We start from the raw sequence: 25,687 nt of genomic DNA, 5'->3' as shown, positions 1-25,687 counted from the left end.
CTTGCTGACCAAGTAGTGACACAGAGCCTCGGGGCCAGGGGCCACCAAGGGCCAGAGAGGCTGCTCCGCCTGCTAGAGCTGTGCTATCAGAGGCAGCTACCACCCTCCCACACCTGCCCAGTTGGGCACCTAGAATCTAACTGTCCTGCAGAGTCCATGCTGGACCAGAGGCTTAGGCCTTGAGGAGAAGTGGGGGAGGAGGTGAACTGGGGAGGTGGCAGAGGAGAAGCAAGGTTGAGCCCTACTTGGCATCAGCTCTGGGCAGTGACTGGTCCCTATGGCCTTAGGCTACAGCCCATGGGAATGGCAGCTCTTCTTTCAGGCCAGGGTCTGGGACATCTTTGCAAACACCCACAAGCCCACCCCCCACCCCTGTATAACAACCCCCTCAGATAGGTGCAGCTAGGCTGTGGGCAGTGGAGACACAGGACTTCTCCCACCACCAGCCCTACTGGCCTTCAGGTTTTCTTCTTTGAAGCCCTTTGTGGGCTGGGTGTCAGAACCAATAATACAAAGGTCCTCCACCTGTTCAGAGGTCTCCAGGGGCCCAGCACCCAACTAAACAGAGGCCACGTTTCTCTGCCTGCTGATACCCACCCCCAACCTCAATTTCTGAGCACCCTGAACATGCCCACGGTTTCTGTTTATGTGGGTCCCTTCTTGAGATGTCTCCTCTCCTTTCTTCACTTACTCAATTTCCAGGTTGTCCTTCCAGGCTGCCTTCAGGCACCACTTCCCAGGAGGCAATTCTCCAGCCCAGTCCCTTTCCTTATCCCCACTCCTGTAGGCTCTGCAGCTTCTCCTCTGGGCGCCACAGTCTCTTGATTCCTGGGTGACACATTTACCCCAATGGCAATTCAATTCCCTCCTGAATGTCTCTCTTCTAACTGGACAGTGGCTCCTGGAGGGAGGGCTGATCTGGCTCATCTCCAAAGCCTGGCTCACAGTGAGTGCTCGGTTAACAGCTATCCCCTCCTTGTTTGTCTACCAGGACCCCAGTGGATACAAATCCTGCTTGTGTAACAAGGGGCTTTTGACTTTTAACTGAGAAGACCTTCCTACCACCTATCTTCCTGTCTTTCCAGCTGCTGGGGGCAGCCCAGAACCTCTCATATCACACTGGGTGTTCAGGGAACCCAGGTTTCAGTGGGCCCCTGCCCAGCCTGCTCCCAGGTTCAGCCTTCTGTCCTAGAAGTGTGGTGGGGTGTAGAAGCGAGGAGGCTTGGGAGTGGGGTAAGGAACTCAACTGTCGAGACTCAGACCTCCTTGGCCACGTTAATCATCAGTGCCTACAGAGCCGGTTCTTTATCTCCGGTCTCCATCGGTTTTTCAGTTGGGGAAAAGATTGAGTAACACTTCAACTCTCTCTTGTATCTACCCTGGAGGGGTCCGGTGGGAGAAGCCTGAGCCCATCAAGGTCGATTATTCTTTGGGAAACACTCTCTAAACTAACATCATGTTTGAGGGGGCGGGTGCCCTCCCTTCTTTCTCCCTCCACCCTCACCGGTCCGCAGCTGCGCCGGAGGAGGGCAGGACACGGGGAGCCTTTCCAGGGTTATTTCCAAGGATCTGTCCCAACGGAACGGCATCAGGGTCAGCTGGGCCAAAGGAAAGAGGACTTGGGGCTACGAACGCCCCATCCTCTCCCACTTCTCGCCCCGCCTCACGTCTGGGGCCCAGGCCCTGACCTTCCCCGCGACACCCTGCTTCCGGGAACTCGGATGGGTAACTGAGCGCGGGTAACAAGGCCCTGGCAAGCCTCCTCGTGGTGGGCGGGGCCTAGCTCAGTGGGCGGGGCCTGGCTCGCCCCGCCCGCCCCTGGACTGTCTGCTCGCGCCACGCGCCTAGAGCCACAACCGAGTCGGAGACTCGCAGCCTCTGTCCCATGGCCTGGTCTCCCCGCCGCTCCGCGGGCCGGCGACTGCAGCTGCCCCTGCTGTGCCTCCTCCTCCAGGGCGCCACCGCCATCCTCTTTGCAGTCTTTGTCCGCTACAACCGTGAAACCGACGCTGCCCTCTGGCACTGGGGCAACCACAGTAACGCGGACAATGAATTTTACTTTCGCTACCCAAGTGAGTGCGGGTGAGGGCGCGCGGGAAGCTAAGACCCTAGGTTTCTCTGGTGTCTTGGGAGGGAGTCCAGATCTACCCCTAGGTAGGCTACCCTCTTGCTTTGAGATGAAGGTGCCCCAGATTTATAAAAATATCCTTTCACTAGTGTCTGCCACGTTCCAGGTATTATGCCAAGGGCGGCACATGCATTTTCTCCTTTAGTCTGTGAAGTAGACAAAGATGGGGAAACTGAGCTAAGACAGGTTAGTTGGCTGGTTCAGGGTTTTGCTGTTAGAAGTGAGTGAGCTGGGATTTGAACCCAAATCTGAAGCTCCAGCTTTACCTACTCTCTTGTTGGCCTAGCTGGGCTTTGCCTAGAGACTTTGTCTTTCTCAGGCCTCCACCCTGAACACAAGGAGAAAAAGAAATCCTTTGGGCAGGGGAGGTAGGGGGTGGGGTGGGGGAGACAGTGATGCAGGTAATAGCTGTGAAGGCAGCCAAGGCCAGTGGGCTCAGACATTTCTTCCCCAGTCCCCCAAAGCTGGTTCTTCCAGAGTCAGAGAAAAAATGACCACCATTTTTTCTATCCACCAGCCAATCACAGAGTAGCCGCCCCACAGCCCTGAGGAGGAAGAAAGGCAGGGTCATTAACCCATTTCACAGAGAAGGAAGTTGAGGCTCAAAGGGGCTGTGATTTATTCAGGATCACCTAGTATGTGTGTGACAGAGCTGGAACTAGGACTTGGTCATCCTAAGCTCTTCAGAGAAGGCAATGGCACCCCACTCCAGTACTCTCACCTGGAAAATCCCATGGACGGAGAAGCCTGGTAGGCTGCAGTCCATGGGGTTGCTAAGAGTCAGACACGACTTCACTTTCACTTTCATGCATTGGAGAAGGAAGTGGCAACCCACTCCAGTGTTCTTGCCTGGAGAATCCCAGGGACGGGGGAGCCTGGTGGGCTGCCCATCTATGGGGTCGTACAGAGTCGGACACAACTGAAGCGACTTAGCAGCAGCAGCAGCATCCTAAGCTCTTAGCACCGCAGCTCACCTGCCTGCTGACAAGGCCCAGGAAGGAGAAGTTTAAGCCCCTGCTTCATGTTGAGGACAGAGCCTCTCCCTCAAGGTTGGGGGACCAGCCTTGTGACTCAGGCCCTGGGCAGCTAGGACCAAGGGCACCAAATCTCCCAGGGTTTGTTACAAATGTTTGAGCAGGTCTCTAAGCCTCATCTGAGTTTTCCCCATCTGAGCAATGAGAAGAAAGGTGCCTCCATTCAAACAAGGCCCAGAATGTGGGTGTCTCCTATAAAAACCCCAGCTTTTATTACCTTACTTTCTGTGTGCAGAGCTGGGGGCAGCTGTCCTCACCTGACTCTCTTCCAGCCCCAACCCCAACACCATGAAGCTCACAGTGCTGAGAACTGAGAGGGTGAAGCGGAGGCTTGATTTTGTTCAGTCGCTCCATCGTGTCCAACTGTTTATGACCCCATGGAATGCAGCACGCCAGGCTCCCCTGTCCTTCACCATCTCCCAGAGTCTGCTCAAATTCATGTCCTTTGAGTCAGTGATGCCATCCAACCATCTCATCCTCTGTCGGCCCCTTTTCCTCCTGCCCTCAGTCTTTCCCAGCATCAGGGTGTTTTCCAGTGAGTTAGCTCTTTGCATCAGGTGGCCAAAGTATTGGTGGAGGCTTGGTCCTAGGCAGAGGGGACTACAGCTCCTCCTTTCCCACATTTCATCCCAATTTTGGCTATATAAGTGAGCCATGGATGCTGAAATCAAAGCCACAGAGCTGGGATGGGAAGCTCTTGGGGTCATGCATTTGTCCAGAGAGATGGGGAGTTGGATGGAGAACAGTTCATGGACTGAGAGTTGTAAGCTCTTGCTCTAGAGTCTGACCTGGCTGCCTGTCATGACCCCCTATTTGCTTCTCCCATGGGCCCCAATCAAGGCCTCCAAGCCCTGCTTGCTTCAAAGGCCTCCCTGACCTTCCTTGCCCCTCTGTTGCATGATAAACTGTCCTGAATGCACAGCTTTCTGTCCCTGGATTGCAGTAGGAGGAACAGCAGTGGGAATCTTACCTCTTTCTGCACGAGGTTTTTGTCCCTGTGGACTTGGGACCCTGGGGATGGGTTGGAAAGGAGGGAGGTGTGAGGTCCCTGGAGCCTGGGGCTTTGATGCGCCGAGTCTTCACCGTCCCTGTGTCCAGGAGAAGTGGTCAGGGTCAGTGGGTGGTGTGGCCACTGCCCTTTGATTTGGGAGATGAAAGGGCATTTTGCCGCTGTTGTTAGGCAGTGGGACTAGCCAACGCCAAGGGCATGGCTGCTCTGAGTGTCTGCCTGTTATCTCTACAGGAAGGGCCTTCAGAGCCCAGCTAGTTCACTCCTCTCCGAGGTGGAGAGAGAACCAGAGAGGTAATGCCACTGTGCAAGATAACACAGCAAGTCAGCCCACCTAGAACCCGGCCTCTTGACTCCCCATCTTCAGCATTTCCTCCACATTACAAACCTCTTATTCCATGAGATAAGTCATGGAAAATAAGAGGGGGAAAAGACTAGGGGGAAAGTCTAAGTGTGCAGGGGACGCAGAAGCCAAGATGAGAAAGGGTTCTAAGAAAAAATATGGACAGTTTGGTTCTTTTTTGTCTGTCTCTGAGACCTTACTTGCAAGAAGAGGGATTTAGGACAGATGGAAACAGGATCTTCCTGAGGTGGGGGTAGCAGTGTGTGTGACTGGGACCAGAGTGGTTTGTGACTCTTCTAGGAGAATACAGCCCAATCTGCCCTCTTAAAGGCAGGTGGAGGTAGAGTAGTGGGGAGAGATGGTCTCCGCAGCTCACCACTCCCTTTTTCCTGCTACTCATATTTTATATCCCCACTTTACAGACGAGGAAACTGAGGCTTAGAGAGGTTAAGTGACTTGTCCAAGGTCACACAGTGAGAAGTGTAGAGATGTGTGTGTGTGTGTGTGTGTGTGTGCATGCGTGTGCTGGAATTTAAAGCCAGCTCTGTGAGATGCTAAAGCCCCAGTTGTCACTGTTCCCTTGTCCTACAGTCTAACCTTGTTCAGGAATCATCTGGTGGGGTTGGGGAGAGGCAGTAAGGGAAGGAGGGAGGGTAATAGGTGGCCCTGGAGGGCTTTTATCTTCTCTCCAGCCAAAGGTGCATGAGTTTGGAGGCGTTGGGGATGTGATGGGAAACAGGCTCCATGCTGCTGGACCCAGGGATCCCCTGAAGGGAATGTTGAGGGGTCATCATATCTATCCCCCTGCCTCCACCTGGAATAGCCCCTTACCCTCCACAACCCACAGAGAATGTCTGTGTGGAACATTCCATGGAATGGAACGAATAAAGGAGATTTCTTGGTGTTTAGATTCCAGGTGAAAAGCCACTGGATTGAGTTTTGATTCCAAACAACCCCCAGGTGGGAGATGTAAATGTTATTGCTATTTAAGACAAGTTCTGGAGCGGTTTGGGCACAGAGCCTTGTGACCCAGCCCCGTTTGTTGTCTTGCTGTCCTTGGGCAAAAGAACAGACATGGCTTCCCCTTTACTGTTTGCACAAGGAGAAAGCAAGTCAGATGGGGAGGCTGAAAGAGCTAAGGCTGCACACTGAGATCTAAACAACACCTCTCCTTTTCTGTTGGGTTTTAAGATCTGAAAGGGAAGAGCGATCTGGCGACTTGAGGAGTGGGCAGGGCTGGAGAAGGGGCGCAGTGGTGGGGACATCTAATGAGGCCACTGGACCTTCACCCCCTTGGCCCAGGGGCTGCGTGTACCCAGCCCTCTGCAGGGGCTTGCAAACTCCTTTCCTATCAGCCCACTCTCAGCACACACACACACAAATTTGCTTCTCTCAAAGTTATTGATTGCATTCTGAAGTTCAGTAGTACATATTTGGCTTGTTGATGGTTCTTATTTATTTGTTTGGCCGTGCTGGGTCTTAGATGTGGCCCTCGGGATCTTTAGTAGCCACGTGTGGGATCTAGTTCCCCAACCAGGGATTGAACCCAGGCCCTCTGCGTTGGGAGCAGAGAGTCTTAGCCACTGGACCATCAGGGAAATCCCTTGTTGTTGCTTCTTTACCTTTAAACAAAAAAGGTGATTTCGATTTTTTTTCTTTGTGATCTGCCTCTTTCTACTTGAATTCATTTACAACAAAAACATGTGAATTTCAGTTATACAAAAAGCAGAGAAGAACACAAATAATGAACACTGTGAAGGCCTATAGCTGATATAGTTGAAATTCCAATGTAGCTTTGAGCTATAGGCAGCCAAGAAAAAGGGGAAATATGGACAGTTACATGTTCTCATCAGAATAAAGGAAGCCTCACATACGTGATTCTTTGATTCCTTTGATGTCTGTCTTCCAGCAATAGCTACATTCCCAGAGTCTGATGCATGACTGCTTAGGTTTTTTTGTTTGTTTATTTATTTTTAGTTCTATGACTTCTTAGTAAACATCTAACACATGAGTGAAGGAAAGCAGATCAGTTCCTTGTTCCTTAGGGGAGATGACATTTCCTAGGACTAAGTTCCAGGAGAAATTTCCCACCTGGAGCTATGAAAGGAGAGTTTAGGGTCATGGTTGGTCAACCCTGTTTCTCAATAAGTTATTTACAACAGATGCAATAATGCACTCAAATGTTCCTCTAAGTGTTTCTCCATTAAAGCCAAGGATAGCACAGCATTACTGATACATAGACCCAAGACAAAGGAAACAGGACGAGATGTACTGGCTGAACATCACCTGAGGTTGTGTTTCTAGCCCTGTTTATGAGTAGATGGTGGGAGGGATACAGAACAAAATAATACAAAGCAAATTGTTGTATGTATCTCATTTTCAATATGGCTGCTTATTATTTTAGATTTTTGTACACAGACTGGAAAGCAAACAGAAAAGACCCCAAGTGTCCCTCCCCAGAAACCCCACTGACACTTAAAAAATTCAAGTGATTCATCTATAAAATTAAGATATCCAAAATATAGAAAGAAGCAAACTATAGGGTAAAATCTTTCCCATAAATCTTCTTTTTCATAAGTGGCCATATTGCAAATATCCAGGGGGCGTTATTTGCACCAGAGTTGTGTGGCTCAGCAGCCCTCCCCCTGCCTTCAATTCCTTTTTTCCCTGAGATAACCTCTTAACAAAGTTATTAAAGTTATTTTATACAGTTCTACAAAGTTAACAGTTATTTTATCAATTAATTTGTAAAATTTAAAACCCTAAAAGTGGAGAGGAATAGATTCTGAAGCATGAGGAATGGAGGTTAGATGTCAAGATGAACTTCCAGCACAAAGGCCAGAAGGGGAAGAGAATTTCCATCACAGAGGGCAGGGGTTGCTGCAGGAAACCACACAGGAAAGGTGGGGCTTTTCCCCGGTCATAATGACCCAGGGATTGGGCAGTTGAGTAGGGTAGAGAAGAGAGCAGAAGGCTCTACTCTCTTGCTCTGACCTGGGGACAACAGGGATGGTGGGGGTCCCACTGCTCCAGGCTGGGCAGCTCTGCGCTGGTGAGCCAGGCTGGGAGGCCTGGCCACGCCTTGGGGAATTTTATAGGCTTGGCTCCAGCCTCAAGGTGGCACTGGCTAGTGAGAGCTGGAGGGTGCAGCAGGATTGCTGATTGGTCTATGGGTGGTGGCCTGAGTAGTCCCAAATGCCCCCTTGCAGGCTTCCAGGATGTGCATGCCATGATCTTCTTGGGTTTCGGCTTCCTCATGGTCTTCCTGCAGCGCTACGGCTTCAGCAGCGTGGGCTTCACCTTCCTCCTGGCCGCCTTTGCCCTGCAGTGGTCCACGCTCATCCAGGGCTTCTTCCACTCCTTCCGTGGTGGCTACATCCTTGTAGGCATGGAGAGGTGGGCAGCAGTGGCCTCCCTGGCTCCCCTAGGTCTACCTGGGAGGACCCTGCCCAAGGGACCCAGCTCAAGCCTGGTCTTTCAAGTCTGCTCCCTGACCTAGGTTTTTGACCCGTCAGTCAATTTCTTTTAGGTACCCTGCCTGTTCTTGTTGTCTGATTTCTTCTCCCATCCTTGACCCACACCTCCCTTTAGGCCCCTTATTACTCATGAACTGTTGGGAGGATAGACAGCATCATGGAAAAGGGCAGTGCTTGCTGTTGATTCAAAATCTGGTTCTTCCACTTGTCCTGGGCTTTGTTTGCCAAACCCCAGAATCTCTACAAAACAGGGAGGTGATCCTGTCCCACCTCCCAGGGAAGAATTTAGCCTGGTGCATTCATTGCCCCCTCCCCATCCCCCTGGGCTGCCCTTGTTTCCAGCCCCCCTCACCCGCCCCATCCGAATCCCCCAGCATGATCAATGCTGACTTCTGTGCTGCGGCCGTGCTTATCTCCTTTGGGGCCGTACTGGGCAAGACTGGGCCGGTTCAGCTGCTGCTCATGGCCCTGCTGGAGGTGGTGCTGTTTGGCCTCAACGAGTTTGTCCTGCTTAGCCTCCTGGAGGTGAGTTTGGATGGGGATGGGGTGCGGAGTGGGCATGGCCAGGCCCTGAACAGGGAAGGCATGGGGCAGGAGTGGGGCAAGGGGCTGCCCCTCCACCTCAGCCCCACCTCCCCAGGTGAAGGACGCAGGAGGCTCCATGACTATCCACACTTTTGGCGCTTACTTCGGGCTGATCCTCTCCCGGGTCCTCTATAGGCCCCAACTGGAGAACAGCAAGCATTGCCAGGGCTCCGTCTACCATTCGGACCTCTTTGCTATGATTGGTGAGGCCTCCTGAGGTGTGGTGGGTGAGGGGCCAGTTCATATCCAGGCCTGGTCTCGGGGTACCACCTATAAGTCTTGGGGTTCTGGCAGGGAACTCCCTTCCAACTCGGACTCTTCCATCAGAGCCTGGGGACCCTTGCTTATCATTTTTGGTAGTTTTATGACAGGTTCTTAGAACTCAGAGCTCATGGATCTCAGGGCTCCATCCCAGAAAATGTTCATGAAGGTGTTAGTCACTCAGTCTTGTCCAACTCTTTGTGACCCTGTGGACTGTAGCCCGCCAGGCTCCTTTGTCCATGGGATTCTTCAGGCAAGAATACTAGAGTGGATTGCCTTACCCTCTTCCAGGGGATCTTCCTGACCCAGGGATTAAATCCAGGTCTCCTGCATCGCAGGCAGATTCTTTACTGTCTGAGCCACCAGGGAAGCCCGAGATCCATCTCAGGGGCTTTTCTAAATCCAAGTCTGATGGTACCTATCTCTGTTTAAAGGCCTTCAGGGTCCCCCTACCCACAGTTAAATACTGGACTCCTCAGTCAGGCATAGTGGCCTGTGCAGTAATTTGCTCCCCTTCCCCTCCCGACTCCCTACCTCTTTCTCCCCCTCTCTCTCCAGCCAGACTCAGCTTCTCCCCATCTGTAACCTCTAGGCCTGTTCCCTTGGTGCTGCCTCCCACCTCCTGAGGACACTTCCTCCCAGGAGATTTCCTGGAAGCCCCGGCACTCTCAGGAGAGAAGGAGAGGTCACAGGTCACCCCTGGGAGGAGTAGGGTCTGGCCTGCAAGCACCCTTGTCACCACCTACTTCTTCTAAGCCTGCACCTCTGCTCCTGTCCATTCACTGATGAGTCAGGAAAGGAAATTGATATTTTACCTTTTTGAAGGTAGTATTGAGTAGTTACTGAAGTGCCCATTCTTACATAAAGAAGAGACTAGCCTTGTGTTTCTTGCTCACATCTGGGTGTGTTGTGAAACAGAGCTCATGGAACCCTAGGTCAGAGGAGGCCTCCTTGCCCTTTGATAAGTTTGGTTTGAAGTCCAGAGGCCTCCCGGAGATTTCTGTGCTTTCCTGGGAGGCTTACATTCTCAGATTTCCTCTGCCTCCCAGCTCCTGCTGGACAGGAAAATGGGTCTCTTCCTTGATTCCTCCCAAAACTCTTCTCAGAAGACACATGTGTATGTGCGGTAGATTTTACTGCAGACTATGGAGGTGCAGAAGCTACATCGCAACCCAAGGACCACTCAGAACTAAGGGGCACTCCCTCAAGCCTCTCTGCCACGCTGGCCCTGCCCCACAGGGCCCCCAGCCCCCTCCTCCCTTGCCCCCCACCTTAGTCCCTCAAGCCTCTCTGCCACGCTGGCCCTGCCCCACAGGGCCCCAAGCACCCCCCTCCCTTGTCCCCCACCTCAGTCCCTCAAGCCTCTCTGCCATGCTGGCCCTGCCCCACAGGGCCCCCAGCCCCCCTCCTCCCTTGCCCCCCACCTCTCCCTCCAGGACTGACCTGGGAACCTCACAGGGCAGCAAGGCCTATGGAGCTCCCAGTTCCTGCCCGAGACGCCGAGGCCCAGCCCATCAGTGCTCAGGCCGGGGCCCACCCTCTCCAGGTGGCAGTTGAGGTTATAAAACAAATGATTTTCCTGTTATGGATATCAAGTACCAGATTCGTGCCTGATATGTGGTGCCCTTTGCCTTTTTTTTCTTTCCTTTTCTGATACTTAAAAAAAACTCAACCCCTCCCCACCCCCCGTGGTTGTCAACCAAGTAACTTACGCCCTCTCATGCCAGTACCCTTCAGTGGTACCAGTTGTTAGACATTTAGTACCAGCTAGGCCATGGAAGACACTTGAGAGTCCCTTGGACAATAAGGAGACCAAACCAGTCAATCCTAAAGGAAATCAACCCTGAATATTCATTGGAAGGACTGAAGCTGAAGCTGCAATGCTTTGGCCACCTGATGTGAAGAACTGACTCACTGGAAAAGACCCTGATGTTGGGAAAGATTGAAGGTGGGAAGAGAAGGGGACGACAGAGGATGAGATAGTTGGATGGCATCATCGACTCAATGGACATGAGTTTGGGCAAGCTCCAAGAGATGGTGAAGGACAGGGAAGCCTGGTGTGCTGCAGTCCACAGGGTCGCAAAGAGTCGGACCCAACTGAGCTACTGAACACAACGAGGCCATGGTTGGATTTCCCTGGTGGCTCAGCTGGTAAAGAATCCAGCTGCAATGCAGGAGACCTGTGTTTGATGGCTGGAAGCTCTCCTGGAGAAAGGAATAGCTATCCACTCTAGTACTCTTGCCTGAAGAATCCCTTGGACAGAGGAGCCTGGCGGGCTACAGTCCACGTGGTCGCAGAGTCGGACATGACTGAGCGACTGACACTGACTAAAGTAACAAGCTGTGGTTAGGTACTTGGTATGCATCATCTCATTGAGTCCTCACTTCCTGAGGTATGCGTCACTATCCCCATTTTACAGATGAGGAAACTGAGGCTGATGAGAGTAGGTGACTTGACTGCAGCTACACAACTTGTACCTTGCGAGGGAGTCACTTACTTCCTCTCATTCCGCCTTTCTGCCCACCGTTTAGGGACCATCTTCCTGTGGATCTTCTGGCCTAGTTTCAACTCTGCACCCACTGCCCTGGGGGACGGGCAGCATCGGACCGCTCTCAACACATACTACTCCTTGACCGCCAGCACCCTCAGCACCTTCGCCTTGTCAGCCCTTGTTGGGGGGGATGGGCGGCTGGACATGGTATGGGGAAGAGGCGTGGGGAGAGGCTGAGGGGTGGGCCGGGAGGCCAGGGAGAGGTCTGAGACCCTGCAAGGTTGATCCTCCAGGGGGACAGGTAAGGGCAGAGGCTCAGGGGGCTGCAGATGCACTGGAGGCGTTGGGGCCAGAGCAGGCGGTGAGGCTAGGACTGCGTGTGAGGTAGAGGATTAGACGGTGGAGAAGCAGCAGGTGGCACTGGTGGGCGGGCTTGGGGTGGGTGTGGCTGTGACATCAGAAAAGGCCTCCAGAGCCTTGCTCTTCTGTGCTCCCTTAGGTCCACGTGCAGAACGCAGCGCTGGCCGGAGGGGTTGTAGTGGGGACATCAGCTGAAATGATGCTGACACCCTTTGGGGCTCTGGCGGCTGGCTTCCTGGCTGGGGCCATCTCCACACTGGGGTACAAGTTCATCACGGTACATAAGCCCCTGGGCCCTGCGCAGGGCAGGGCGTCTTCACACCCTTCCTCCTCTCTAGCAGGCCTGGCTGAGGGGGACACACGAGACTCATGATTGGTGTCCTGTCTCCAGCCCATCCTTGAGTCCAAACTCAAAGTCCAAGACACATGTGGCGTGCACAACCTCCATGGGATGCCGGGGGTCCTGGGAGCCCTCCTGGGTGGCCTTGTGGCTGGGCTGGCCACCCGTGAAGCTTATGGAGATGGGTGAGTTCTCCCCACCCTCACCCCACCCCCAATCCTCAATGGAATCATTATCACCCTGAACTAACTCCCTCAGTCTATTCCTCCTTTTGTGGACCACAACCACCTCCTCTGGTCCAACCTGCTTCTTTCCCTCCTCCCCCGCTCCTGCTCCTGACCAAAATAAAGCTGTCTATTCTCTTTCATTCATTCATCCATACCCTGGAAGCTGAAGAAACTGGGGTGAACAAGCCTGGGGACTGCCTTCTTGGTCCTTGGTCGAGTGCAGCAGAAGGTCGTTAAATAAATGATTTCAACAGTGTCATTATTAAAGGGTCAAGGAAGAGACACTGACCCTTAGGATAGATTTTTGCACATCAGGGCTCAGGGGAGATGGGAAGCAAAAGTGACCCTCAAACTGAGCCTTGAAAGGTGTGAGGGTGTGGCTGGCACACTGGGCGGGAGGGTGTTCCCCTCCAATGGGCTCAGTTGGAGCAAAGGCCTGGAGGTGACTCAGCCTGGCAGGCTCCCCAGGGCCCTTTCGGCTGCAGGGCACTGGTGCGCTGACCAGCCCTGGCTCCGTGCTCCATCCGTCTCCCCACACCCTCCTCTCCCTGCAGCCTGGAGAGTGTGTTTCCACGCATAGCCGAGGGCCAGCGCAGTGCCACGTCTCAGGCCATGCACCAGCTCTTCGGGCTGTTTGTCACACTGACATTTGCCTCTGTGGGTGGGGGCCTTGGAGGTGAGTGACCTTGGCTGGGGTCAGGAGTTGGCAGGAGGAGCCCCAGGGAGGGCAGAAGACGACGGCGGCGGCGGGGCGGGGCGGGGGATTCTCTGGAGGAAGGGCCATTGGATCGATCCCATTCCCCTGACATTCGTTTACTCTATTGAACACCTACATCGTGCCAGGAGCTGCGTGGGGTTATGGTGTTCAGGGGTAACTTCCTCCAGGTAAGGAGGACCAAGCAGGTACTTTCTCCCTTCTGGTCGCAAAGGAAGGTGGGAAGCCTGCTGACCAATCCCTCTCCTCTGCTGCTTGGCGCGCTGCTCCCTCTTCCCACTAGAGGGCAGCCCAGCCTCAGGCTGAGGCCTGTGGCGCCATCTCTCTGGGGCTGGGGCTGGGGCTGGGGTAGGGGCCGGGAAGGAAGAGGCCTAGCTGGCCTGGGGCACAAAAACCTTCCACAGAGGCAGCCTGCCCACTGATGCCAGGCCAGGCAGTCCCTCCTGATGTCTGGCCTTCAAAATTAAACGTATGCTTCGGTATCCCCATCTTCCTGCTCTCAGATCCCCAACATCCTGATCTCAAGATTCCTTGAGATCTTATTCTTAAATAAGAGTTCATTTCATTCATTTAATTACTTATTTACCCAAGAAACACTTTCTGCATCCCTCTTGGAGAGGAGCCCACAGAAAGCTTACGAGCTGTGGCTCATGACAGACACTATTTGATCTGTTCCCGCCGTGCACACTTCAGTATGTTACTTCTCTGAACCTTGGTCCCCTTCTCTGTAATATAGGGATCCTAGTCACCTTGCAGGGTTGCTGTGATTACTCAGGGAGGCAGTGCTTTGTCACGCATTTTGCACAGGGCCTAGCAGAAGTGGCGCTTGATAAACACTGCTGTGATTTGCCTGTGCCAGGCATCCCATTGACCTCATGACTCCCAGCTCCTCTGTGCCCTGTGGTACTGGGTAGCAACCTCCCCTATGGGGGCAGCAAAAAGCCTCACACCCTGTCCCCTACTGCCACCAGGGCTCCTGCTGAGGCTGCCCATCCTGGACTCCCCGCCAGACTCCCAGTGCTATGAGGACCAGATTTACTGGGAGGTGAGATGTGCCCACCCCTCAGGCCCTTAGGGCCCTCTCACGCTCAAACGCCCCCTTCCCTGCCTCACCTCCTCTGGTCCAACCTGCCTCTTTCCCTCCTCCCCCGCTCCTGCTCCTCTGGGGTTCACCCTTCAGCTGTGGTCTCCGTCCTCTAGAGCTGACCCTTCACCTGCTCCTCCGTCCCTGCCCTCCAGGTGCCTGGGGAACATGAGCATTTAGCCCAAGGATCAGAGGAGACAGAGACTCAGGCCTAACTTGCTTCCGGCCCTTGGAAGGATGCTCTCCTTTTAGAAGAGGATGACAGCCTACCGTGGGGAAGCTCCTCATTATTAGCTCCCATCACTGCTGCTGCAGGAAAGAAGCGCCTTTCCATAGGGAGCCCTGGGGGAGGGGTGGTGGAAGGCTGGGGAGATGGTGGAGCCAGGTGGCTATAACTGGTCATGGTGAGGAGAGAGCCTCACACACCCCCACCCCACCACCCCACACCCTGCAAGTGAGGCACTCGAGGGACTGCTGATTCACTGGACCAGCATCACTCAGTTACTGTGAAGCCTGAGCCAGAGCCTGGCTCTCTGAGGGTGATAAATACCATGGTCACCAAGGATTCTGACTCCTTTATTTTTGTGCATTGAGAATTTGGGGAGTTTCTCGCACCATCTAACTCACAATATTAGAACCTCAGGTGAAAAAAGACCTGACTGGTGACAACATCCTGCCTCCTTGAGACTAAGGAACTCCCCCTAGGATGCTGTCTTCTATGAGGGCAATGCCCAGACTGCACTTGCTTCCAGAGACAGGGAGCTCATTCCCCTCCAGCAAGTGTGTGTTTGTTACAAGACAGCTCAGTCTGCTAGAGAGCTCTTCCTATTCTAGAATGAATGCCACTCTTACCCTCAACTTGGGTGACCTCTGAACACAGTAGGAAGAGAGCCCCGGGAGGCTTAAGAGTAGCATAAGGAATTCTTTTGCCACTAACTCCTCAGAAGCTGGAAGCAGCCAGCCTCCAGGCACCAATTTAGGTCCCTGTCCGGAGTCTGAGGAGTGGGGACTAGAAAGGGCAATTCAGAGTTGCTGTAGGGAATGGGGAAGGCAGGCCCAGGGCTTCCGTCGGCCTGATACCATCAGACCACCAGAGGGCGCTCCAGTCCCAGCAGAGGAAGATGGGGCCTTCATGCTCCAGCAACCTCTACCAAAAATGGAAGTCCTTCCTGCAGCCTAATGGCCTTCCTGCCTGCTTCAGCTCTGGTCCTCACTATTGCTGCCACAAGACTTTTCTGAGCACCCACTCCCCATCACATGTCAGGCGGTGCTAGGGCTTCCAGATCTTTCATTTGACTAAGAATCCATCCTTCCAGAAGACCAGAGCTCTTTTCCCAAACCTGAAGTGCTGGGAGCCCCTCTGCCCTCTCCTGCCGCTCCCCAGGCTTCTGACAGGAGTGAACAAGACTACAGAACTCTTCCTCAGGACCAAACCCCAGGAGAGATTTCTGGGGCCTAGTCCTAGGAAATGGCAACCCACTCCAGTATTCTTGCCTGGAGAATCCCAGGGACTGAGGAGCCTAGTGGGCTGCCATCTATGGGGTCGCACAGAGTCAGACACGACTGAGGCGACTTACCAGCAGCAGCAGCAGCAGCAGTCCTGGGATAGGGGCAAAAGGTGTTCCCACGAGGCTCCATCCTCACTGTAGTTAAAGGGACTGAGCTGGGCTGGAGAAAGAAGACAGCACAGAGCTGAGGAAAAGCTGAGGAACAAGGAGTGCTGTTGAGGGACAAGTGCTCCATGGGACCACCCCCTTTGTGGCCCAAACAGACTTGGTGTATCCCTCCCCTTGAGTTCCCCTCCTTCCTCCACAGCCTCCCCTGTCTCGTTGCTGGCTGGGATCAGTATGTTGGAGGGAGATCCTTGTGCTGAGGCAGAAGGATGACTGCTGAGATTGCAGAAAGGTATCCTGTCCTGTGAGCCCCAGGAGGGTGGGAGTCTGGACAAGCAGAGGCCCATCCCCCATTCCATCCTGCAGAGCCTTCGCTCCAGCCCTGGAAAGATCCAGGTACAGTCAGCTGACCTGTTCTGCCCCCAACCTCCCCGAGCAGTCCTCTGAGATCTGAAAGACTTATAGGAAAGGAGTTGAGGATAAGACCCTCCCTGCCCTTGCTTGGTTTGGGTGGGTAAAGTTCTGATTTATGACTATTCATTTACACATACCACCGGCATTTCCCCACCTGATCTTTTCCTGATCACTCTGGTTCTTTTCTGACCATAACCAAATCTCCTCCAGGCTTGACTAAATGGGGCTGCTCCAGCCCAGGCTGGTCACTGCTCCCATCTCAATCCAGGGAGGCTTCCTGAAGAAGTGACAATTGAACCCTTCCTGGGAGAGGACAGTTACCAGCTTCTAAGGGAGGAAAGTGCAGGTCCCAAGGTGGCCTGCCAAGAGGTCCTTGGGAAAGGAGGGACAGCGTGGTAGCTGCCCAACAAGAGATGGCCCTGAAAATCCTGTAACCAAACAGTTGAGACTCTGTTACTCCCTTGAAGCTGCTCACAGCCCAAGACACTGCTGAGATCTACAAGATCCAGCACCCTGGCTTCATGGCTCAGGGGACTCTGTCCAGGGCTGAAGTCGGCGAAACCAGGCCCTTGTTTTTTCACTCTACATTTCCTCCTCTCCCTCCCATAGCTCTTCTTCTGGTGCCCAGCTCCCCAGTGGGCAGTCCATAGATCGTTCAGTCTGAGTGATGGACTGAGCCATCATCATTTGCAGTTTGGGTATGGAGTGCTCCTCCATCACTGCTTTCAGGCAGATAGCTCAGAGGGCAAGAAATGTCCTAGCCCCTAGGGTATCCTAGGAGCCTCTCTGCTGCCCTGCGACTGAGCCCCTCCCCCATCTTTCCTGTAGCCCCTAGCTCAGCACCATCGGTCCCCCGCACTCGGTGGCCCATCCATTCAGGCTGGGTCAACAGGGTGACAATGAGCAGGTCAAGAAGATGGCGGGGACAGGGGCCAAGGGGGCTCCTTCCTCACCCCTTCAGGACAGTGAGGCCTCTGCCCCTCAGGGACAGCCCCTCTGATCACCACCATTATTACTCTCAATGCAGGACAATCAGACACTTGCCCACTCATGAACTCTTGTCTGTCCAGCCCCAGTGCCCGAGTTCTGGGGACAATGATGGACGAGGACCCTGAGACCCTGCTTGCCTCCCAGGGCCCCACTGATGGGGAAGACCGGCTGCGCCGGGGGTCAGTGTCAAGCCAGCAAGGTCAGAACCCTTAGGGAAGGGTTTCTGGAGGTGGTCACTGTTTTGGAGTATGTGTGGGCGATAACAGGGCTTCCGGGCCAGACATCTGGGGGAGAGGCCCAAGGTTCCCCGTGGACCTCAGGGTGCTTCTGTCCCTGTGTGGCCAGATCCGTCCCCTCACCACCCCCAGGCCAGGAGCTCCGAGCTGCTCCTGTGACCCCTGGAGGACACCGCCCTCCGAACCTGCGCAGCCTGGGAAAGGCCTGAGATGCCCCACTATTGGGATTCAAATCACGGCGCACGGTGGCCCCAGCTCGAGGAGGAATTAGACACGGCGTGGGTGTCCGAAGTGGGGGGTGGTGGTGGTCCCGGGACAGACTAACTCGGCAGCCGTGCTCCCCCCACCTCACCCCGATATTTCTCTCCCACCGTCAGGATGTCCCTCACCCGCCGCCGCCCGGCTCTGCGCGCCCCGTCTCCTTTGTCTGGCCCTCCCGCCCACTCCCAGCCGGGTCCGCCGCGCCGCCCCGCGCGCCGCGGCCCGTGCGCCCGCCGCCGCCGCCTCCCGGGAACAATGCGGGCCAATGTCTCCGGGCGGGCGAGCGGGCTATGCAAATGTCCAACGGCCTGTGAGAATCCCCCTCTGCCGCCGCCGCGTCTTCCACCGCCTGAAAGGGGCTGGCGGCCAGGCCCGGGTGGGGGAGGCGGCCCCTGCATAGGGATGAGCTATCGTCCCGGAGCGCCCGCCCGGGACAGAGTGCCATTGTCTCGGTGCGGCTGTCTGATCGCCCATCGGAGCCCGCCAGCTCCAGGAGGAAGGCAGAAGAGGACCAAAATCAGGCCTTGGAGCAAGGGAGGGGTGGTCACCTGTTCCCTCCACTCCTACTCCTCTCCCCAAAGAGCCTTAACTTTAGGGTCAGACCGTGGTGGGCCCCCAACTTGGCTCCCCTGCTCACTAGCTTGATGGCCTGCACAAACCAGTTCATTTCTCTGAGCCCCTGTATCCTGAAGGCTAAACCTAACCTAGAGTTTCTGCTCTTCCCATCCTCCTTACCTGTTAACTGCCCTCCCCATCTCCATCATTTTTTCACATGACATTGATCTGGGTTGTCTCTGGAGCCAGTTTCCTTCTAGAACCTTGAGAGAAATACTCATGGTTTCCCCAAAACAGGTTACTGGACAAGGTGAGCCCCAGGCCGAGTCCAGGCCGCCTTCCTGCTTCCTTCTGCTGCTACCAGTTGAGAAGGCCCACCTTTTACGAGAGAAATGCCAGCCATGCAGGCCTGAAGCTTCTCCAGTGACTAGAGGTTCAGCGACGGGAGTGCCACACAAAGTTCCCTCCCACAGGTGAAAGAGTGTGTTCCTCTCCCCGCAGCCCAGGAGCCTGCGTCCACCTAACACACTGCACTGTTCGGCACTGGAGGAAAATATCTGGACAGTGAGCAAGAGACTCTGTGCTTGGAGCAGCGTCCATTTTAGCTGGGAACTTGGCCCTGGCTCTTGGGTGTTTGCAGGCTGAGCTCCAGTAAATGGACTTTCAACTCTGCAAGGTGCAGGACCTGATTTCAACTTTCCTAAATTCCCACACAGGCTCACGGTCGACAACTGATGCCCCTAGGGTGAGAGCTATTTCAGAAATGGTGCCTGGGCCCTTTAAGCAGTGATGTTTCTGGGACTCATAAGATTTGAGGTGACAAAATCAACTGGAGCAACAGCAAAATGAGAGCTGACCGGGGAAGTTCAGGTTTTCAGTCCCAGTAAGGCAGGTTTCCCTGGTGGCTCAAATGGTGAAGAATCTGCTCATGATGCAATGCCGGAGACCCGGGTTTGATGCCCAGGTCAAAGAAGATGCTGGAGAAGGAAATGGTAACCCACTCCAGTATACTTGCCTGGAGAATTCCATGGACAGAGGAGCCCAGTGGGCTGCAGTCCACGGGGTCACAAAGAGTCGGACATGACTGAGCGACTAACACATGCACACAAGGCAGGATAAAATTGAGAGAGGAAGAGGAAGAAGATGCTGGGAGGGCAGGGGTCTTGTGGGAAACAGGGGTTATAGGGCTGCCTCAGAGGCCTGCTCATTTCTGGTTTGTCCTGGGGCTCTTCTGTCTTCCTGGCCTCTGTGAGGATCCAGGTACAACATGCATGGCAACTCCTTTCTGGGGAGGCAGAAGTGGGGTGCAGGCAGTGGAGCCTGGCCTCCTGGGAGAGCATTTGAGAGACTATTAGATAAGAGGGGAGTTTGAGGCAGGGTTAAGGGATGTGGGCTGGGAGCTGGGGCATTTCACTGTGCTAGGGAAGCAGTCAAGAGTTCTGTCCACCTCTGCTCTCCACCTTTGAAAGTGGTGGTGATTTAGTCGCTAAATTGTGTCTGGCTCTTTTGTGACCCCAGGGGGTGTAGCCCACCAGGCTCCTCTGTCCTTGGGATTTCCAGGCAAGAAAGAATACAGCAATGGGTTGCCATTTCCTTCTCGAGGGGCTTGTCCCTGATTCAGGGATTGAACCTAGGCCTCCTACACTGCAGGCAGTCTCCTGCACAGCAGGCAGACTCCTTACTGACTGAACCACCAGGGAAGCCCTTGGAAGTAGACTCCCTTGCAACTCTTCACTGGGTCTCTGCTCCAACCTGGAACCCTTTAAAGCATTCTGACTTGGGGCTGCCCAGACTCTGAGGACCCCCAGATGCCACCTCTGAAAGAAGCCAAACCAAGCCCTCACTTGTCTCCACACCTGGCTAGAGCCTCCCCTTGCCGGACCCCAGAACACATCCTTCCCCCCTTGACCCTCCCTCTTCTCTTCCCTTTGCAGGTGGTCCCCAGAGAGGCTTGCCCAGACATTCTCTGCCCTGAAGGTGGCGCTCTCTCTCTTCAGCCTGGATTTCCAGGGCTCCCTGGGACTGTTCTGGATGGTCTTCGGAAAGGTCCCTGGGCAGGATCCAAGCAGACCTCGCTTGGCTCTGAGGCTGAGAGAGGAAGTGGGCTTTGTTGTGCCAGGACATAGGCTGGATTCTTAAATTAGCTTTTCCTCCCCTGCTCTTCTCAGTAAGAGAGCCCTCAGCTAGAGAAGCTGCCCCCACCACCCCCACCCCAGTGTCCCCTCCTTCTCAGCTTAGCACCATCCATCTCCCCAGAGCAAGGAATGTGGCTCCTGGACACTGTGGGGCTTGTTCCCAATCCCCTTCTAGCTCATTTCACTCGGGCTTTTACAGGCTCGCCTCCATCCCACAGTCTGCTGTCTGGGATCTGGCTCTGAAGGCACAGACAGAGGACTCCCCTCCTGCCCACAATTCCTCACGCTTCATTTTGTCCCAACACCATATGAGGAGGCTGCGCCATGGGGGGTCAAGGAACCCTGGTGTGAAAGCCGGTGGGGGGCAGGGTCCCCCTCCTTCCCATCTCTCCGGCCACTGGCTGGCCCCTGTGGTAGCTGCACTCCACAGCTGCAAGGCATCTGCAAGCTACACACAGGGTCTGCCAGCCATCCATCCCATCCATCCCCCCACTCGCGTTCCTGTCCACGCCCCGCAAGCCTCGATTATTGGTGGAATTAGAACCGGGCTTCTTGTTGGCAGTTGCTAATTAAGATCATTTATAAACGCGACTATTAATGCCGTAGCAGGCTGCAGCCACCAGCATCTCTCACCCGCACCATTGGCGAGGTGCGGGCTCTGGGATTGCTCCCGCTTGACTCCATCTTGGGAAGGACTGCTCCCTTTCACCAGCTACCCCACCGGGCTTCAGGCCTTCAAGGCAAGGGTCATTGGGTACAGAGGGTTCAGAGGGGGTCAGCTGAGCCTTCCAGAGAAATGGAGCTGTGAATGTGTGGTGGGGGTGGAGGGGAGGTGCACTATGTGAGTCACATGATGCTGGCTAGCATCTTTCTTCCCCAGAATGTTTGAGGCTGGGTCAGGATGGAGTTCATGAAGACTCTAGGGACAGCTTGGATGCACCCCTCTGATGTGCGCCTCTGATGATGAGCGCCTCTGCCCTCCTGCAACCCAAATACCAGCTTTGCCTTAAGCCAAGTGATACAGGATTTAATTTCTCCTCCTGTGGTTGGGGGACCATTTCAGTGAGACACTCCCTATAAAAGGGGATGGCGCATCTTAGTGGAACGTTTACCTCATAGCTGCTGAGTACTACCAGGTGCCAGGCCTAGGGATCTGCTCAGAAATAAATAACCCATTCCAGGGAACTGTCCCCAGTCCCTCCAGGCTGGATGAGGTCTGCCTCTGTAGACCCCCTCACCCCTTTCACCTTTCAGCCAGCCTCACAATGTGTTGTAACGAGCTGTTCATTTTTACCTGCTCACTCTCACTAGGGGCTTCCCGGGTAGCACTAGCGGTAAAAAAACAAAAAACAAAAAACAAAAAACTTGCCTGCCAATGCAGGAGACATAAGAGACACAGGTTCAATCCCTGGACTGGACAAATCCCCTGGAGTAGGGCCTGGCAAACCACTCCAGTATTCTTTCCTGGAGAATCCCATGGGTAGAGGCGCTTGGTGGGCTATAGTCCACAGCGTTGCAGAGCCAGACACAACTGAAGGCTGAAGGGACTTAGCACGCTCGCAAGCACCCCACTGGACCATGCGCTGCTCAAAGACAGCGGTATATGTTGCTCCCTGCAAACAGTAAAAAAACTTTGTTGACGCAGCCTTTCTGCCTCTCTGCATCCTCTGTCCTCCAGCCGTGGGCTTCCAGAGCAGGCTGTGTCACATGGAACCCTTGGCCCATTTTGCCTCCACTGGACCCCATCAGCCATGACTTGGAGAAGGAGGTAGGTGGCCCAGCAGGCAGGGCTAGGCCCCTCAGGGGCCTTCCAAGGGAGCCCGTCAGCTCTCAGCAGGCATGTCTGGGCTTCCCCTCATGCCCAGCCTGGCTGCTGCCCCTGCCACCCCGCCCCCCATCCACTCATGTCCAGAGAAGTGACCCAAAGTGGCCCAGGAGAGCTTGGGAAGGGACCCTCCCCCACACACCTGCCCTTCCCCATTCTTCTCCCCTCAGACTTCAATGTCTTGACTTTTTCCTGCAGCTTTTGAAGGAAGAATCCACCAAGACTTTAGTCTCCCCCCGACCCAGGAAAAAAGAAGAGAGAGAGAGGAAAAAAAAGTCCTGAAAACAAAACCACTACAACAACTTAAAGTAGGAGAGATTGGTTGGAAGGCTTTTAATCCCTTAATCCCTCTCAGATGGGCCTTGAGACGCTAATGATTTTCCTAATTATTCCCTCCCATTTTCCCATAGCTCTGTAAGGACTCTCGAGAGGAGTGAAATTCCTAGTGAGCGGTGTGGGGTGAATGGTGGGCCCAGTTCCCCCCAAACGGAGCCCAGAGTCCAGGCGGCTGGAGAGGTGGGGGAAGGGCCAGGAGTGCTCCAGCTGGGGACTAGGGCGTCCCTGCCACCGACAACCGACACCCGTGTGCAGGGCAGGCCTGGGACAAAGGGGCTGTCGGGGGCTGCCTGAGAGGCCAGGTGTGGGGCTGGGGTCCCTTCAGTGTGAATGGCCCATTATCCTGCCTAGAGGATGGGAGTAGGGGGGTCTTTGCGTTCCCCCCAGGAAAGGCCTCTTTGGGTGATAATCACCCTGGGAGAGAGGTGGAGGTGATGGTAAGTTTCTTTAAAGGGGGCCAAGCCTCTCAGAGAACAGTTGGCCATCCGGGCCTTTGGCCCTTTTCTTGTTTCCAGCAGCCTGGGGTCCTGTGGCCCATCCATGGGGGTGGGGGTGAGGGGTAGGCCAGCAAATATGGCCCAGCTCTGGGTCCAAGCTCCCTCCCCATCACTGTGACCTGCTAGACTAAGTTCAGGGGTAACCTTCTGCAGGAAATCACCCCCAGAGCTCCTTCCCAACCTGGGCTTCCCAGGTGGCTCAATGTGAAGAATCTGCCTACCAATGCAGGAGACAGGTTCAGTCTCTGGGTGGGGAAGATTGGCAACCCACTCCAGTATTCTTGCCTGAAAAATCCCATAGACAGAGGAGCCTGGTGGGCCACAGTCCATGGGGTCTCAAAGAGTCAGACATGACTGAGCAGAGATTGAACCTGGGCTCCCTGCGCTGGGAGCCTAGAGTCTTAGCCACTGGACCACCAGGGAAGTCTTGCATTGTTCTATTTTTTAAAATACTCGTGGAGATTCTCATCCCATCCCTACAAACTCCTTGTGGGGTGAGGGCACAGGCTTCATTTCACAGATGACAAAACCGAGGTTCAGAGCAGTTAGGAGACTCCTGTAGGTTACACAGCCAGGAGAGGCAGGGCTGAGCTTCGAATCCCAGGCACAGCACTCTGCCTAGAATGCTCACCTCCCAAATGGCCACGTGGCTGTCTTCCTCATCTCCTTTGGTCTTTGCTCAAATCACATCCTCCGTGACAGGAGAAGGCTGGCATTTGCTTCAGAGTGACATGGAAGGTGGGGGGGAGTAGATGGAGGTGCAGATGAAACAAGATTGGCAGTTGTGGAAGCTGAATGATGGGCAGGTGGGGGTCCATTAGACTAGTCTGTTGAGTTTTGCATCTATTTAACATTTTCCACAAGAAAAGGCTGAACAAAATCTGGCCTTCTAGAAGCACCTTATTTAAGTTGAATTCTCCACCTTGACTCCAGTCCTTATGTCCCCTTTCTCTTTCTGTTTTTCTCCAGAACATTCATCACCGTCTCTATGGATTTTGCTTATTTATTTATTTATTTTTGGATTTGTGTTGTTCTCGCACACTAGCCTCATGAAGCCAGAGGTCCTGGGGTCTGTTGGTGCAGGCTGGTGCCCTGGCATGCAGAGCAGTCCTTGGCACTTAGAGGCGCTCAGTCCATATTAGAAAAAGCCCAGATGACCTGGGTTTGCAGCTGAAGGCTCTTGACCAAGCCACACTGAAGCAGAGAAACGGCAGACTATTGGTGTGGGTTTCTGGCCGGTGGGGTCCTTCAGCACCTGGAGCCACAGCCAGAGGGTCCTTCCCAGTGCCCCCCAGCCCGGGCTAAGCCCCTAAGTGTCCCATTATGCACCATTCACTTCTCACTTTGTCGAGCCCGTCCCCAGCCGCTGCGTCCTTTTGTCAGAGGGGCCTGGGAGTGCAAGGGGCTATTACCACGAGGCCTCATTATTCCCAGCCAGAGCAATAATGAGGAGTCCCTTCCCCAGGCTAGCACAATCTGTAGGGTCCCTCCCATTTAATAACTATAATAACAGCCACCATTTATGAGCCCCTGCTTCATGCCCCGCTGCGCGCCAAGCACTTTACATACATTATCTCATTTAATTCCTCCAACAGCTCTGGCAATCAGCTACTATTTGTATCCCCATTTTTCAGATAAGAACGCCAAGACTGGTGCCCAGAGCCCCGTTATCCGTAGCTCAGCCATACGGGGGAGGAAGGGCAGGGATACACCCATGTCCCAGGTGGAACACGGAGGCGCAGAGAGGGGAGGTGGCCTAGAAGAGAGCACACGGCAGAGTATCGGGGCCCACAGCTAGGACCCGGCAGCAAAAGTCCCTCGGGCACGCACAGAGGAGTGCGAGCAGCAGTCCCCAGAGCGCTCCAGGCCAGAGCAGCCAGGCCTTCACTGTGTTTACAGGGGCAGCTGCTGGCTCCGGGACTTGGCCTGTGCAGAGCTAGTGAGACTCCAGGGGCTCTGCCCATGAGGCCCACCCAGCAGTGAAGAGCACTTTTCACTCTCTGGGCCAACACTGAAATGCTCTTTGAGGGCCAGGGGGTGTGTAGGGCAGAGTGACCAGGCTCTGCGAGGAGGCAGGAACCTGGTGGGAGGAAGGGGAGGATGAGAAAAGGAACTGAAGCTCCACTCTTTCCTCTCCAGGGAGGAGAGGAGTCTCAAGGGTTCTCTTATGCTCTGGCCTTTGGGGTTAAACACTGTCCTTCCCAGGCTTCCCTCTTGGCTCAGACGGTCAAGAATCTGCCTGCAATGCAGGATACCTGCATTGTGATCGACCCATTGATCCCTCGGTTGGGAAAATCCCTTGGAGAAGGGACTGGCAACCCACTCTAGTATTCTTGCCTGGAGAATTCCATGAACAGAGGAGCCTGGTGGGCTACAGTCCATGGGGTCACAAAGAACTGGACACAACTGAGCGACTAAAACATGCACACAGGCAGTGTCCTTCCCAAGCCTTTAAAAAAAGAGGGAATAATTATTATTTTAAATTGGGTTTATTTCTGAATAAGCCATTTCTTCATTTTAAAGGCACAAAACTTTAGAGGACGGAGAGGGTGAACTCTCAGGGGATCCAGGGTTTGCAGGGGAGAGGAGGATCTCTCAGAAGGGTGGAGATGGAGCCGCAGGAATGGCTTTCCAAGTAGAGGGAACATCATATGTGAAAGCTTGGCTGTGACACCTGGTGTGTCCTAACGGGCTTTCCGCAGAAGAGGCAGGAGGGGGTCTGCACCACCTCAGGCAGGCTGGACTCCCAGAGTCAAGGGTCTTTGGGCTGC

At 54.4% G+C, this 25,687-nt stretch overlaps 1 protein-coding gene and 1 long non-coding RNA gene across 2 annotated transcripts; one reads left to right on the top strand and one right to left on the bottom strand.

Moving 5' to 3' along the window:
* The first annotated feature begins 1,885 nt into the window (after nucleotides 1-1,885).
* Nucleotides 1,886-14,595, top strand: RHBG (Rh family B glycoprotein). The gene is made up of 10 exons (XM_055586797.1): nucleotides 1,886-2,072; nucleotides 7,724-7,910; nucleotides 8,365-8,515; nucleotides 8,631-8,778; nucleotides 11,369-11,535; nucleotides 11,828-11,965; nucleotides 12,080-12,213; nucleotides 12,810-12,931; nucleotides 13,942-14,015; nucleotides 14,210-14,595. The coding sequence occupies exons 1-10, from the start codon at nucleotides 1,886-1,888 to the stop codon at nucleotides 14,267-14,269; spliced, it is 1,368 nt and encodes a 455-aa protein (XP_055442772.1). The 3' UTR covers nucleotides 14,270-14,595.
* Nucleotides 7,773-23,893, bottom strand: LOC129656006 (uncharacterized). Its single transcript, XR_008716153.1, has 3 exons — nucleotides 23,548-23,893; nucleotides 15,632-15,722; nucleotides 7,773-7,893 (listed from the first exon to the last, which is right to left on the bottom strand). It is a non-coding gene; the product is annotated as an uncharacterized LOC129656006 (long non-coding RNA).
* Nucleotides 23,894-25,687: the final 1,794 nt, after the last annotated feature.

Source organism: Bubalus kerabau, chromosome 6 (genome assembly GCF_029407905.1).
Source record: "Bubalus kerabau isolate K-KA32 ecotype Philippines breed swamp buffalo chromosome 6, PCC_UOA_SB_1v2, whole genome shotgun sequence".
In the NCBI taxonomy this organism is placed as follows: Eukaryota; Metazoa; Chordata; class Mammalia; order Artiodactyla; family Bovidae; genus Bubalus; species Bubalus kerabau.
Note: the sequence above shows the minus strand (reverse complement) of the source record. Positions and strands in the feature narration are given on the sequence as shown.